Source organism: Anas acuta, chromosome 7 (genome assembly GCF_963932015.1).
Source record: "Anas acuta chromosome 7, bAnaAcu1.1, whole genome shotgun sequence".
NCBI classification, from domain to species: domain Eukaryota; kingdom Metazoa; phylum Chordata; class Aves; order Anseriformes; family Anatidae; genus Anas; species Anas acuta.
In genome coordinates, this window is record NC_088985.1 from 1,678,744 (window position 1) to 1,692,556 (window position 13,813).

General features: G+C 47.8%; 1 protein-coding gene across 3 annotated transcripts in view; it reads right to left on the bottom strand.

The window, feature by feature from the left end:
- Nucleotides 1-11,912, bottom strand: part of PAPSS2 (3'-phosphoadenosine 5'-phosphosulfate synthase 2) — a 30,176-nt gene extending 18,264 nt beyond the window's left edge. Inside the window, exon 1 of one of the 3 annotated variants that reach the window (XM_068687868.1) lies at nt 11,758-11,912. In XM_068687868.1, the coding sequence (XP_068543969.1) occupies nt 11,758-11,778 (21 nt within the window). In that variant the 5' untranslated portion in view covers nt 11,779-11,912. Of the gene's footprint in view, nt 1-8,972; nt 11,615-11,757 lie in introns of those variants that run through there. The other 2 variants (XM_068687867.1, XM_068687869.1) reach the window with 2 other exon arrangements.
- Nucleotides 11,913-13,813: the final 1,901 nt, after the last annotated feature.

Sequence of the window (13,813 nt, forward strand, 5' to 3'; positions counted from 1 at the left end):
ACAGACCCCAGTGCACATCAGCAGCACCCTTCAAGTCTTGCAGCCCTTCCGCGAGCATCGCAATGTGCCACCCCTTCCCCAAAACCATACTGCTGTGCCAGCAACCCCAAACAAAACCTCTCTGGGTCCCACTGGGAAAGCATGACTGAGCAGAACACAGCCTCATGACTCCTAAAACAGAAGGCAAAGATAAATAGTTCAACATTTGGTTTCAGGGTGTTGGTGTTTTGTTGTTTTGTTTGTTTGATTTGCAGGGGGGATGTCAAAAGTCTTTTTGAGCATGTGGAACTTGCAAATATGAGATGGCACCACCGTGGTTTCATTTTTTCTTGTTCCTAGGGGTTCGGACTTCTGAAGCAGGATTAAATGAGCACATGTGGAAGGCAACAGACACCAAAACAGCCCCTGGGCCCAAGACACCACAGTGCGTTCCTGCTGCTTTACCTTTGGCTGAGGCCTGGCACCGGTCTGGCGCTGTGCGTGGGTGCCCAAACTCACTCCTCTCAACAGTGAACCACGACTCAGTGCTGCAGCGAAGCCATCCCAGACACAGCACGAAGCCTGAGTGGCAATCACACAGCCCTCCAGTGCCCCAGCACATGGAGCAGGTATTTTGCAGTTTGCAAACCACAACAGAAGAGGCAGATATTTCTGTGTGGAGAAATGAAACCTGCAAGTTCCAAAGCTCTTTCCTACACCCTGCATCAGCAGGAACTCCCGCAGCATGCTTATTTCCTCACAAAGTGGCTTTGCAGAGCATTAATCTGCTGGGTCTACTCTGCATGACCAGGAATACGATAACGTCTGTGCCTCAGGAAGATGCAGGTGTTAACACATTCCTACATGGCTGACATAATGAGATTATTATGTTAAAAGTACATGCTGCTGTAAATTTGCACAGTACATGCATCTTGGAGCAGGTTTTTTTGTTCACACCAGCATCTTTTGGAGCTTGGCAAAGCATCATCGATTGCATTTTTGCAACCCAGCAGCACTTCCAGACCTCTCATACCTGCTGGTTCCAGATCCCTCCGGTTTTGCTCCTACACCCTTAGAAATCTCACTGCTACAGAGGCAGATTTCCCCAGAGTCATGTGTCTGAACAGTGGGACTCACACCGACTCCGACCCTTGTTACCAGCTGCACAGAAAATAAGAGGCATAGGGCAGTGGGAGGCTTCGCTGGTGGCTGGGAAGCTTCGCTGGGGGCTGCTCAGCAAAACCCCCACATCGTCATCCAGCAGCTCAGGAAGTCAGATCTGAAAGCAAGCAGAGAGAAGCCACAGCAGCACCAGAAATAAGCATTAACAGTCTGAGAGCAAGTGTCAGAGAGATTTCATCTAGAAGGAACGTACATGGTAAGGCTGTTAGCAGGCAGAGATAAGGTTTCGTAAGACACAGGGTTGGTCTGCTGATTTTCTTCTCGTGTTATTAATCTCGTCATCGTAAATCAAACAGACCAAGCCTGTGTACAAAGACCTCAAAATACATCTAAAAGAGATCAGGGCTTCTGATCAGCCCTGCAGCATGCCTGAATGCTGGGCCCCATGGGGGTGGGAACAATTCAGAGACACTGGCAAGCATTTCTCGCAGAAATTCTGAGTCTGGCCACGTCTACACTAGCTCAGTGCCCAGACCACCCACCCTGGCTCACCTCATCCAAGACAGGGGACAATTTAATAAGTGATTCCAGACCTTTTGCCAAGGCTGCAGTGGGCTCTGCTTTTCACCTTCTGTCCTACTGAACCTTTCCATGAGGTTGACAAACTGGGAAGCACGAAGATTGCAGAATCATAGCATCACAGTATGGTTTGGGTTGGGAGTGACCTTAAAGACCATCCCATTCCAACCTTCCACTTCCAGGGACACCTCCTACCAGCCTAGGCTGTCCCAAACCCCATCCAGCCAGGGCTTGAGCACTTCCAGGGGTGGGGCATCCACAGCTTCTCTGGGCAGCTGTGGATGGTCTGGGCAGCTGGGCAGCTGTGGCTTGAGACCAGAGAGCCCACCACAGCACAGACCTGATGGAAGTCAGGAGCCATCAGTGTCCCCTGCTCTGAGAGGTGCCACTTCTCAACTCGTAGCATCTAGAAAAGTCACCTCAGCTCTCCTCAAGTGTTGGCTGTGAAAGGGAGCAGTGGCACGTGCCCAGATAAACCGAAGGATGCATGTGACTGCCCACATGAGGTGTTATCAGGCAGCATCTTCTCTTACCCAACAGTGCTGTGCTGAACGCACCATATCTGGGGGCCTCTCCCTTGTCTGACATCTGTTAGAAGCAGAAAAACTGCACAATTAATAGAAAATGTACTAGACGAACAATAAATGGGAACTACACGGACGATTTGCCATCCATCTTTCATTAGCCATTCAAATAGGTACCAACTCTGGACCTTAGGATGCGCCTCTGGCCCCAGCTGCCCATTTCTTTGGCCAGCGTCCCCGCAGCTGCTGGGGGGACTCCGGGGAGCAGCTCCCTCCAACACACCGCACACCAGCCCAAGGACCGCACTGATGGAGGAACAGCATCATGGACTGGCCTCGCATGGAGGCGGGTGACGTCTGGCAGCACCTCCGGGGGTTCCCCCAGCATCATTTCTACTTACAGGACTCACGTCATTAGGATGATGATTCACTTCTCCAGTTAAGTGTTTAATACATGCCCTATTTTGGTACTTCAGCCTGGAAAACTCTCCAAAAGGAAAAATAAAAAAACGACAACAAACAGCAACAGGAAGGATAGGCTTCCAAAAACATTTTGAGCCCATCATATTGAAAAATGATACAACTGACTTTTGAAATGATAAAATGATAAAGCAAGCTTTCATGTTTGAAGTCAAATGCTTGTTTAAACCTACAGAGACTGATCTTGTTGTATAAAATTACTTCTCAAATCCTGCCACTGCATTAAAAAAAATATTTTTTTCTCATTAGTTGGTAAAAATTAAGTTATGGAACTTTTCCTTAAAAAAATAAAAATTCTTCCATGAGGGCAATTCCTGCAGCTGCTCTTGCAAAAGGACATCATTGAGGAGAGAAAGCGTCCGTCACCACCGTGGGGGAAAAACCGTCCATAACAGAGTGAGAATGGGGGGTTTTGCTTGGGGAAGGCTGGCTCATATAATCAAACACAACGGAGAAACCTCGGAGTCTCTGAAGTCATGATGTAGCTCTTGTAACACTACCTACAGACTTTTCCCAAACATCACCGTAGTTCACTGCAAAGGGCTAAGGTGGTAAGGGTTTCAAAATCAGCTCTCTCCTTTCCCAGGGAAAAACCCCAGAGGGCTGGAGTTACTCTGGAAATTTCCGCCTGTTTCAGGCCACAGGATCCCATCACCACAGAGTGGAGCAGGGCCAGCAGGTGCAGGGAAGGAGGGCTGGAGCTTCTCAGGCACCCAACGCATCTCCATGCCACCCATCTCCCTGCCCCCCCACTGTCTCCCTCTTCCCTGCACATTTGGGCCACCTGACACGGCACTACCTGAAGAGCTAGGGGACATGTAGGATGGCTCACTCACTTCAGGCAACGATAAAATAAAAATGTAAAAAATAGCATATATATATATATATAACTTTTTTTTTTGAGATTTAGTTGAATAATGCAGCAAAGGGGTGCTAAATATCCCGCTGGGGTTGCCAGCATTTGCTCACACCAGGTAGGCTGCTGAGCTGGGCTCCCTTCTGCATTCAGCTCACTCATAAACCAAAGCAGACCACACGCGGTCCTCGGCACAGTCAGCTACTGCTGCTTGTTCCTTTTGGCACCACTACATCAGCCCATTTTCCCTGCCAGGAGCATAACACAGAAGGTCTTAAGGAGACCAGCAGACATCCTAGCTACCTGAAACAAGCAGGCTTTCAGCTTGCAGACAGACAGTTTGAAACGCCAAATACCGCTAACACACACGTTTGTCAAGGTGGCGTTAGCCAAAGTGCTTTCTCCTTAACCCACAGGAATTTTTGAGCTCTTAGCAAGACCCTGATTTTGAGTGCTGCTAAAATAGTTTTCATTTGGTATAAATGTGAGTGTTTGGGGTTGCCACAATCAAGTTTTATACAACCCCGGGGGGAAAAAGTAAGGCTCACGTTCCTGTCACCTTGCAAATCAAATACTGATTTCAAGACATTCTGACTGGAAAGCAGCAGGTTGGGCATTAAAAGTCATCTTTCTGAAGTCACCCAAATCAGGGGTTTACTTTCCTTTATTTTTTTATTTTTATTTTTTATTTCTCGACAGATGATGTCACTACTCTGATTTCCTCAACCCAGAAAAATTACTGAATCGTCCTGTGCTCATATATTGCCAGGACAAATGTGATAAAAAAATTCCTGTCTCCTTTCCAAAAATTACAAGGGACATCCGGACAGGAAGCAAATATTTGACAACAGAAGCATCTTGTCTGCTGCTGACAAAAGTAACAACAAGAAATCCTCCTATAGTTCCTTCCTCCCCCCACTCCACCACCCCTTTTTTTTTTTTTTTGTTAGTATTCAGAGCAGTTCTGCTAAATTACCTCCCCTAAATGAACTCGTTTCAACAGTTTGGCTCACACTGACTTTGCAAATACTAGGTTTTACATTGCAGAATGAGAAGTGCTTTGCCTTCATGCCCAGGTGTGTTACAAGGCTGCTTTGTGCAATGCCAAGACAGGGACAGTCCTGTGGGATCACAGACAACACAAAACGTGGTTCTCCAGCACATCAAGGGAACCCAAATCACATTCTCACTGTAGTTTTTGGACTGGACGCCCACAAAGATCCATCAAGGCTGTCCATTCAATGGCTGAGAAAACCATGGAGAATGGAATTATGCAGCCAGCAAGTAGGTGACGAGCTGTGAAGGTGCGGAGGGGGCAGCCAGCTGGGCTGCTCCATGTGCCCTGATGGCATCAGTGGGGAAATGATGCCCCAGCAGCACTGAGCAGCGCTGCCTGGCCAGGGAAAGTGACAGAGAGCATGAATGGACAAGCTTCCGTGGCAGCTTCCACAGGAAAGTGGCAAATCATGGAAATGGGAGACGGGACAGCAGTCCCTCAAGGAAAGTACAACAATCGTACGTATTTAGATTACACATTAAATTTGGTATATAAAAATTTCCAGAGAATTATTATAATTTTTTCCCTCCCAAATACGAGATTCAGGAATTTATTTAACAGGTCATGGCTTTTTACAGTAAAGCCACTGCGTACATCCTACCTCTTACCATGGCAAGGCAGCCACCCCTATCCCTAAAAACAAGCAAGACGGGCAGCTAGGATTCCTGCATCAAATACCACGCAAAGCATAACCAGCAATACAGCCTCAGGAGATCAGCAGCTGAGTTAACATTCTGCTACAAGACACACGATCAAAAATAGGAGCTCTGCTGTTCAGAACTGACACTGGTCACCGAGCAAGCACTGTGAGTCAATGTGGCAGAGCAACACGTCACTTCATCAAGCTCATTTCTCCTGAGAGCTCAAGACATTAGTTCGACAAATCCAGACCATCAGTACGTATGTTGGCTGGAAAAAAGTCATCAGATGCGTTCATGGCAGGAATAAAGGACTATTAGGCCCATCAAGGACTGGTAGGTCCTTGAGCGAGCTGAATGCAACCAAGTACAGCACAGGTCTTGGTCACTGCACACCACTCAGCTGGCTGATGGACAGTCACACATCCTCCTTGGGGACCACTATCACCTGGCACCTCAGAAAACTTCTTGAAAACTCCCAGCATCTCTCTGATTCACAGTTTTACAGCAAAAGAACAAACGGTAGACAAAGCCTCAAGCTCCCACAACATAAAAATGGTACACATTTGAAGAGCAGCAGCCCTGGACTCCAGGCTGCACCTCCAAGAGCTCGATGTGTCTTCCACCCATCCCAGGGGCCTCAGACCAGCTTCAGGCGGAGGCAGATGCAGTCAGCTGCCCTGGCCATGGCTGATATGACTTGTCCAGCATCACGCCCTAGGTTCCTGGTGTGCAACCCCATCCCCACCGCCACACTCACCTCCCTTAAATGAGGTTTGCATCTCTTCCAACCCCCTCGGGCTCACAGGATGATGATCTTCCCATCAAAAGGGCTGGGCAGGCCTGAAAAATGGCCTCCCACCCAAAACGCTTTTTTTGTGCCACAATGCAAAGATGAAAATTGTTTTGCTGTCGAAGAAAACATTTTGTTCTGCCAGAGACTCTGTGAAAATCTCGAGGTCAGAAAGTTTTGGAAATGTAAGCACAAATGGTCATTTTCCAAAGGTGAACAATCTAGCAAGTGTGTGGCAAAAAAATCTCAACTCCAAAGCACTGCATCTAAAAAAGAGTCACATTAAAAACAAACAAACAAACTAAAAAAAAAAAAAAACTACTCAAATTGTCTTCTTTCTCAAGCTCTGTTCTCCAAACAGGCCAACACATTTTGGCACCCACTCAGCAGATAAAACTCTTAACACGAACAGCTCTAACTCAGCCAAGCTGTAAGCAAACACAAAAGGACCGCTCCACGAGGAGAGGAGAGGCAGTGCTACCAGCCCTACAGGCAAATCCTAATTTTCCAGCATCCTAATTTTGTGACACACATCTGCACCGAATCCTTTGACCAGCCTTTTTTTTTTTTTTGCATCCCTCCTTTTGTTAATGATACACTCCGAGTAAATTTTCATTTAGAAATGACTAAGCTGTGAGGCAATTAAGGAACTATTTCTCACTTCCCACAGCTGTGATTCAGAGCTAAATCTGAAGTAATCATTAGTCACCACACTCACAGTAACAGTAAAGTAACATAATGACCTGAATTACATGCCATTTCTCTTAAAGGACTTTAAAGTACCAAAGCACATGAGCACTGTGATCAAAGTACAAGTTCAAGGCAGAGCATATCATTAGAGAAGTATTAACATGGGCCCTAAACACCCCTTATCTTTTGTGGGCATGTACAACTGCAAGTTTATCTAAAATACCTGATTTCGGATAGAAAAGGTCTTTCCTTTTTGAAAGGCTATTTTAAAGACACCCTCCAGGATCAACATCAGCCCAGTAATAAATGCAAGTATGCCGGTACTTCTGAAAACCCTCAGGAAAAACAAAATCATTGTGGCCTAAATCTAACTTGCATCTGCAGTGCACATGTCTGGATAGCTTGGGGTCTTCAAAATCATTCACTGTATTGCCTAAAATCCCTTGCAGGAGCTGCGCAAGAAGCATACAGATGGAAACATATGTGCAAGATAAAGGTTTTAGCAGGCAACCTCTCCGAGACTTAACCCGTGCCACCCGAGGAACAGACAAGGCCAGATGCCATTGATGCAGGAGTCCCACAGCAGGAGGCGAAACACTGTGCTGATTCACAGTGCTTTGACCATCTCTTTTCCAGCTGGGAGATGGATTTAGGTGCTGATCCTGGGGCTTAGCCACTGTCCCAGGTCACACCTGCAGCTCTGCTAACCCCACCAGCAAGCAGTGCTCAGCTGCACTCATCCAAACACCCCCAGCCCCTGTGAGATGGACAGAAGTCCCAAAGAGCCTGAAGCCCCACTGGGAAGGCAAAAGACTGACTTCAGAGCATGCCAGCAGGGATCAGATCTGGCCCCACAGATGTAATGGCTGAACACACATGCCCTGGCCACTTGTCCCCGTGAGCTCCTGAAAAACACTGCTCCAGTGGCCATGGCACCATCAGGGACACAAGACAAGCCTTCCCAAAACTAAAGATCCCGGCACACAGCTCCTGGAGCTGGACCACACTGACTATTTTGTTCCCCATCCCCTGGGTGACTCAACCTCCCCAAACCACAGAAAGAAAGAGCTGTTCATACTTAGGAGACTGCAACTTTTTCTGTCCTTTCCTCCATGAAATTCCCCAAAATGAACAACCCTGCTTTCACAAGACCGAGTGCAGTTCATAAACAAGCAGCTGGTATGCTGGCAGCCCTGAAAAACAGCACAAGTTAATGAAACAGCAAGGCAAAGGGAACAGACCAGAAAGGTAACTTTTTAATAGCAAAAGACTTCAAAAGAAAGAGGGAGAAAAACAGTACGAACTACTGGAAACAACAGAAATTGATAAAGAGCATATTGAGACAGTTCATCTAATGAACTCTCCTTGATCGTCAAAGAAAAGAGAGAAAGAGATAAAGTAAAAAGTGACAGAAAATAATACAAGGAGTATCAGAAAACCTAAGCATGTGATGAGCAATTAGAGAACAATCACTGTTTACTATCACAGTGCAATGAGTAAGGGACTGTGTTTCAGAAGACACATCACACCTGTAAACCAAATCATCTGGTGAAACACCAGAAACACAGTCTTGACAAACACAACCAAAACCAAGCCATGTCAATTCACTAAAATCAGCGTTTTGCTGCCTACTGCCTGTTCAAGCGCCATTGTGATGAGCAATCCAGCACTGTTTTGAACATCAACATCCTTAAAGATGTTTCAAGATGTTTCAGTCTTTTTCTTTATATTCAAGGCAATAGTAAAAAAAAAAAAAAAAGCATGCAAGCAGATGAATCTAGGATTATTATTTTTTTTTAAATAAACTCCTCCTACTTTTTGTTTTACATTCGTTCACAATTAAAACGATAAGGTTGTACAAACATTACAGCATGGATTCCAATATCACACTTCATCTGAACTCTGCCCTGTGGCTGCAGGTTTTTCAACATGACAATAGTTTCTAGGCAAAGAAACTAACCTTCATATTTCTTTATATTTCCTCAGTGGTGTCATCTAATGGTGTGTTTTTTCCTTCTTTCTTTTTTTTTTAAATAATAAAAATCTTTTTGCATGTTAATTTACCTTTAAATAAGGATCTGTAACTTGTGATCACACACATGCAAGCCCTGCACGAGCAAAACCAAACCTCGGGAAGTTACAGCTTTGGGACCTACCCAAAGCTACTGAAACGGAGGGATGCCACATGCTGCATTGCTCTGCTTGCTGGAGACACTGTTATGGATCCAACAGGTGACAAAGCTGCAACACTTACCCTAGGAAGGCAGTTTTCACCAGGGTCCATTCTCCCCTAAGGTTCTGTGAGAACATCCAAGGAGAAACTCGCCACAAAGAGTCAGCAAGGAGGATGTCCATCTTCCTCCCAGCTCTCCCACCTCCCGGGCAAGCAGGAATGAGTTCAGCTGGGTCTCTCTCAAGCTAAACAAACACCTCAGTTTTGCGAGGTATTCTGAGTGGCATCTTCCACACACCCATGTTTTGTTACAGGAGCAAGGGCATAGATGCAAGCCGTGCAGCTGGTCACCCTAGCAAGGGGACAGTCCCTTAGGGACACTGCCAAGTCAACGGGCTTGGTCTGCCTCTCCATGGCACACTGCACTGTCTGTATCCTTCTGGTTCTTGTAAAAACACTGCTCAGTGCAGAGAGGCAGCAAATGGAAAAAATACCAGCAGCACCACAGGTGTACAGAGAACAAGCTGCTCTTTCGATGGGACTGAAAGAACTACTCAGCCATGAATGCTTCACTGTGCAACAGCCCTCATAATAAACAAGGGCAGTCCCACAGCTCCATGTTACTCACTGCAATTACTTTAAGGTGTACTTACTCCTGAGAGTAAGATTTCACCATATAGGCACACAGGAGGCTTATGTAAGGAGCATTAAGGTCATCATTAAAGACCATTCTTCTCCCAAAAAGTCAGTTCTGAAAGTGGTCAGAAGTAAATACTTTCTGCTGTCAATAAGGTCTTTGAGCTGAAGGAGAATGCCAGGCACAGAGAGGACTTCATGCCTCTTGTAATGTCACAGGCAGAAACCAAGGGAGCATTTCAGTGTTAATCAGAACAAAAGATTCCCACATATAAACTCCCAGGTCTTAATCTGAATTAGGGGGCCTTGCTGATTTTTAAGGGCACCACACACTGAGGTCAAAAATTTTAAGTTTCCTTCTTTGCGCCTTACCGTAAGCTTGCATTAATAAATGAGTGTTAGGTGAAAATATCTTCAAACTATCCTCAAACTCCAGGCAGCACACAGGGTGAAGCTGGGTTTTAAATCTTAGGTTTATGAATACTCAGCGTGCAAAATCAGAAGTACAGCCAAATAACAGTTAGCTCACCTTGTAACAGCTAGTACTACTGCACCTTTTGAAAGCGGGCAACTAATCAGTGTCACCTACAAAATCCATTTTTGACATATTCTCAGGTAGTGAATAATGCTGGAAACATCCATTCTCCTCCAGAAGTGCATCTGAAAAGCCTCACAAAACGTTGCCTGCAGAAGGAAGATTACTGCATCACCCACACCATAAAGAAGTGGTAGAAACTAGGATTTTATTAGGAAAAAAGGATTCAGGTTGCTGGAGAAAGGAAAAAAAGGGGATTAAGGAAGGTGCAGAAAAAGGACCAGCTGCTGTACTGAAAGGGATCTTGGAAGATGAATTAGTGTTTGCTTCTCACCTTCCTTTTCCAATCGGACCTGTCTTGGCTGTCCTGCTTACAAAAGATGTCATGAAAAATTCACTACTACACTCAACCTCCTCTGAGCTACAATAGCTAGGCGACTAGCTGCAGGTGCACATAATGCTCTTGCCTGCTCTTTTTTTTTTTTAGGCAAAATCTCTAATAAACCACAGATGTCTGCTCTTTTTTTAGGCAAAATCTCTGATAAACCACAGATGCCTCAACCTTCCTGCCCCGTACCATGTAAATTGCACCGAGACTGAGTCCAAGATGCCTCATGCACACGCAAATAACCACACGCTAGCACAGCTCTTTCCCTTGCTCTCATGCGGACGACAGGAGCCTTATCAAAGGCAGTGCCTTGTCCTGTGCCTCCAAGTCACTTGAGATGGCTGAAAGCAAGGGGATGACAAGTCCGCATGGGGAGCAAGACCTGCAGCCTTGCTTTGCACAGCACCACGCTGCCCTGGCCACAGACCGTGATCACTAACGGGGTAACACCGTGGTATCATTGTAACAACTGAAAACTCTTATAATTAGCTAGATCTTACTCTGCTGCATAGCTTGGCAGACAGGCACATGAAAATACCCTTTCAGCTGTCAACAGCGAGCGTCTGTTTTGACAGCCAGGGTACAAAGATCAGCCACAATCTTGCTTATAAAGGTCATTTTTCCACCCAGGGTGGAGGTAGTGCAGAGGGATTATTCTGGAAGTTCAGCAATACCTCTCTCCTGTCACAAGAACGAAAAAAATCCTTCAGTGCAGGGCGCAGACGTCGCACCTCCGCAGCGCAACCCCTCCAGCACAGCTTTGCAGGATGCCACAGGGGCGCGCTTCGTGAAGCGCCGCTTGGGTTGCACTCCCGTACGGACACGCTCTGAGTGCACTAAACCACCTGAAAACCTTGCAGCAAGGCAGAAAGAGGTAATTCACCAAAAAAAAGCCCCGGGCTCGCGGCCGGGATGCCCGCACTGCTGCGAGCAGCCAGCGGGACCGGCACCTCGCGTCCCGAAACGGCGGGGGGAGAGCGACGCTGCCCGCGACAGAGATCCGCGACTCCCATTGCTGCCTGAGCGCTGCCCTCCCTGCCTGTCAGAATTTGTGAACTTTTCTCCTTCTTTTTCTTCTTCTCACCCCCGCCCCGTCCCCGGACAACTGGCAGCGCCGAAAGCCGGCGGCTGCCTCAGCAGCTTCGGGAGGCGGGCGGCACCCGAAGCACCGGAGCGGGACGGCGGCCCTGCCTCCTCCTCCTCCTCCCCCCCCCTTCTTCTTCCTCCTCCTCCTCGCCTGGCCTGGCCTCGCCGGGGCCCCGCCGCCTCCCTGGCCCGTCCTCCGCCCCGTCGGAGCGCGGCCCTACCGTCTGCTGGCTGCTCGACATGGTGGCGGGCGGGCGGGCAGGCAGAGCCGGCCCGGCGGCAGCGCGCTATAAGGGCTCCCGCGACACGTAGCACGGCCCCGGACCGGCCCCTCTCCCCCTCAGCCCTCCTCCGTCTCCTCCTCCTCCTCCCGCAGCCACCTACGTGGCGGGGAGCGGAGGAGGAGCGGGCTCGGAAGGGCGCCGCGGCGCTACCTCACGGCCGCCCGCCTCCGGGCACGGCCGCGGTGGAACAGGGAGCGGCCCCATGGCCCTTGGCTACCCGATCCGGCATTCAGGCGAGGGTCCCGCACACCATCGGGCTTCTCCCTGGCTTGTCACAGAGGCGCAGTCAGGACAAAAAGGGCCCCGTCTCACTGAGGTCGCTGCTGCTGAAACAGGTGTGTGGCTCGGCTGCGCCTCGAGTGAAATTCAGCTTTCCTCACCACCATCCCCGTGGTGGTGGTGACGGCAATGTGTGCATTCAGGGAGAGGCAGGCCCAAAGGGAAGGAACAGGGCGCCAAGTGACACAAGCCTGCAGCCAAAACATCGCCTCTGAAGAGTAACAGCACTACCAAAAAAAGAGCATCTCTGTGTTCAGGCTCCTGACCCTTGGGCCAGGTTGCTCTGCAGGTGCCGAAAAGGTTAGAAAGAAACACACAGGAGTGCACCAGCACATAAAATCAACCAGAAACCCCTCCTGATAGCTTTTCAGGAAATACACAACAGACCCCTGGAACTTTCCACTGTTATAAAAGCCCAGATCTCAGCACTTTGCTGAACCGGGGGACAGACAGCATCCCAGTGGAGTAAACCACGCAGCATCCTTGGGATGACCCATGAGGGAAGAAATACTCTCAGACAGTGTGTAATTTTGCCCATGGCTGGGCTTTTCTCACGTAGCCTAAGAATGCACAGCCCCATCCAGCATTGCACTTGTCCTCTCACCACTCCCATTCCTCAATCCCTACCAATCCTCCAGGGCTGTGAGGACAGCTATGCAAACAGTCCTGTTTCTCCCCCAGGAGGAGATAACTCCTAATCCTGTCCAGTAGAACAAGCACTCTCTCTAGGTCCAACATGGGACATTTGGGCATGGGAGTTGTGGGCATCTCCTGATACATTCCTCATGCAACCACCAGCAGCCATTCACATCCTTCACCATAAAAATACTGCTGGTTCATTTCTGCTCTTCCTTCCAGGAGAGTTTAAGATGCTGGTGCTGTAAAAGAAGCGCTTAGAGGGAAAAGGATAGTGGGCTTTTGCAAAGCTCCTGAAATAAGTGGGAGAAGGAAACATAAAACAGAAAATGGGAAACCCCAAGGGAAGGATAAAAGGAAAGACAATGGAATAAAGGGAATTCCTCAAATGAAGAAGGAACAGGGCCCAGTGTGGGGACAGAGGAGCAAGGATGACCTGCAGGTGAAAGAATGGGACTGGAAAGATGGAAGGAGGCAAGTAGCACCTGTTAAACCAACTCCTGAAGCCATGTAGCTAATACAGTGTGATCAAATTAACTAATCCACAGTGTAACTCAAGTTAAACCCACATTACGTGTTGGACCAACTTGACTAAATAATACGCAGCTCACATTTTAGCCTCTCTCATTTCATACCTTTTCTCAGGCTGCATTTTTTTTTTTATTGTCCAGCTGCAGATTAAGCTCCTGCCATAAAAACAATACAGCATGGTTGGAAGAACAAACAAGCATAAACATGTTATCCATTGGAAAAGCATGTCTTGGTACAAGGGCACTGTTAAAGGAACCCTCCCGCAACCATTACCCAGTCAGGAAACAGGCTCTGCCCCATCCTGTGGAGGACATCTGGAAAAGGAGGTGCTAAATGACAAAGCCTGGGAGTGCACAGTGAATGGAAGGTGTTGGTAAGCTTTCTCTCAAGCACGGTGGCATCCAGACATTGACTAAAGCTGCTTGGTCTGTTTAACTGATGCTCAGAAGCAACTTTATGCCATGCCCAAACTAGGGAACCCACAGTCAGCATCTCATCTTTTATTTACATGTGGATTCAAGTAAATTTGTTAACATGAGAGCTTCAG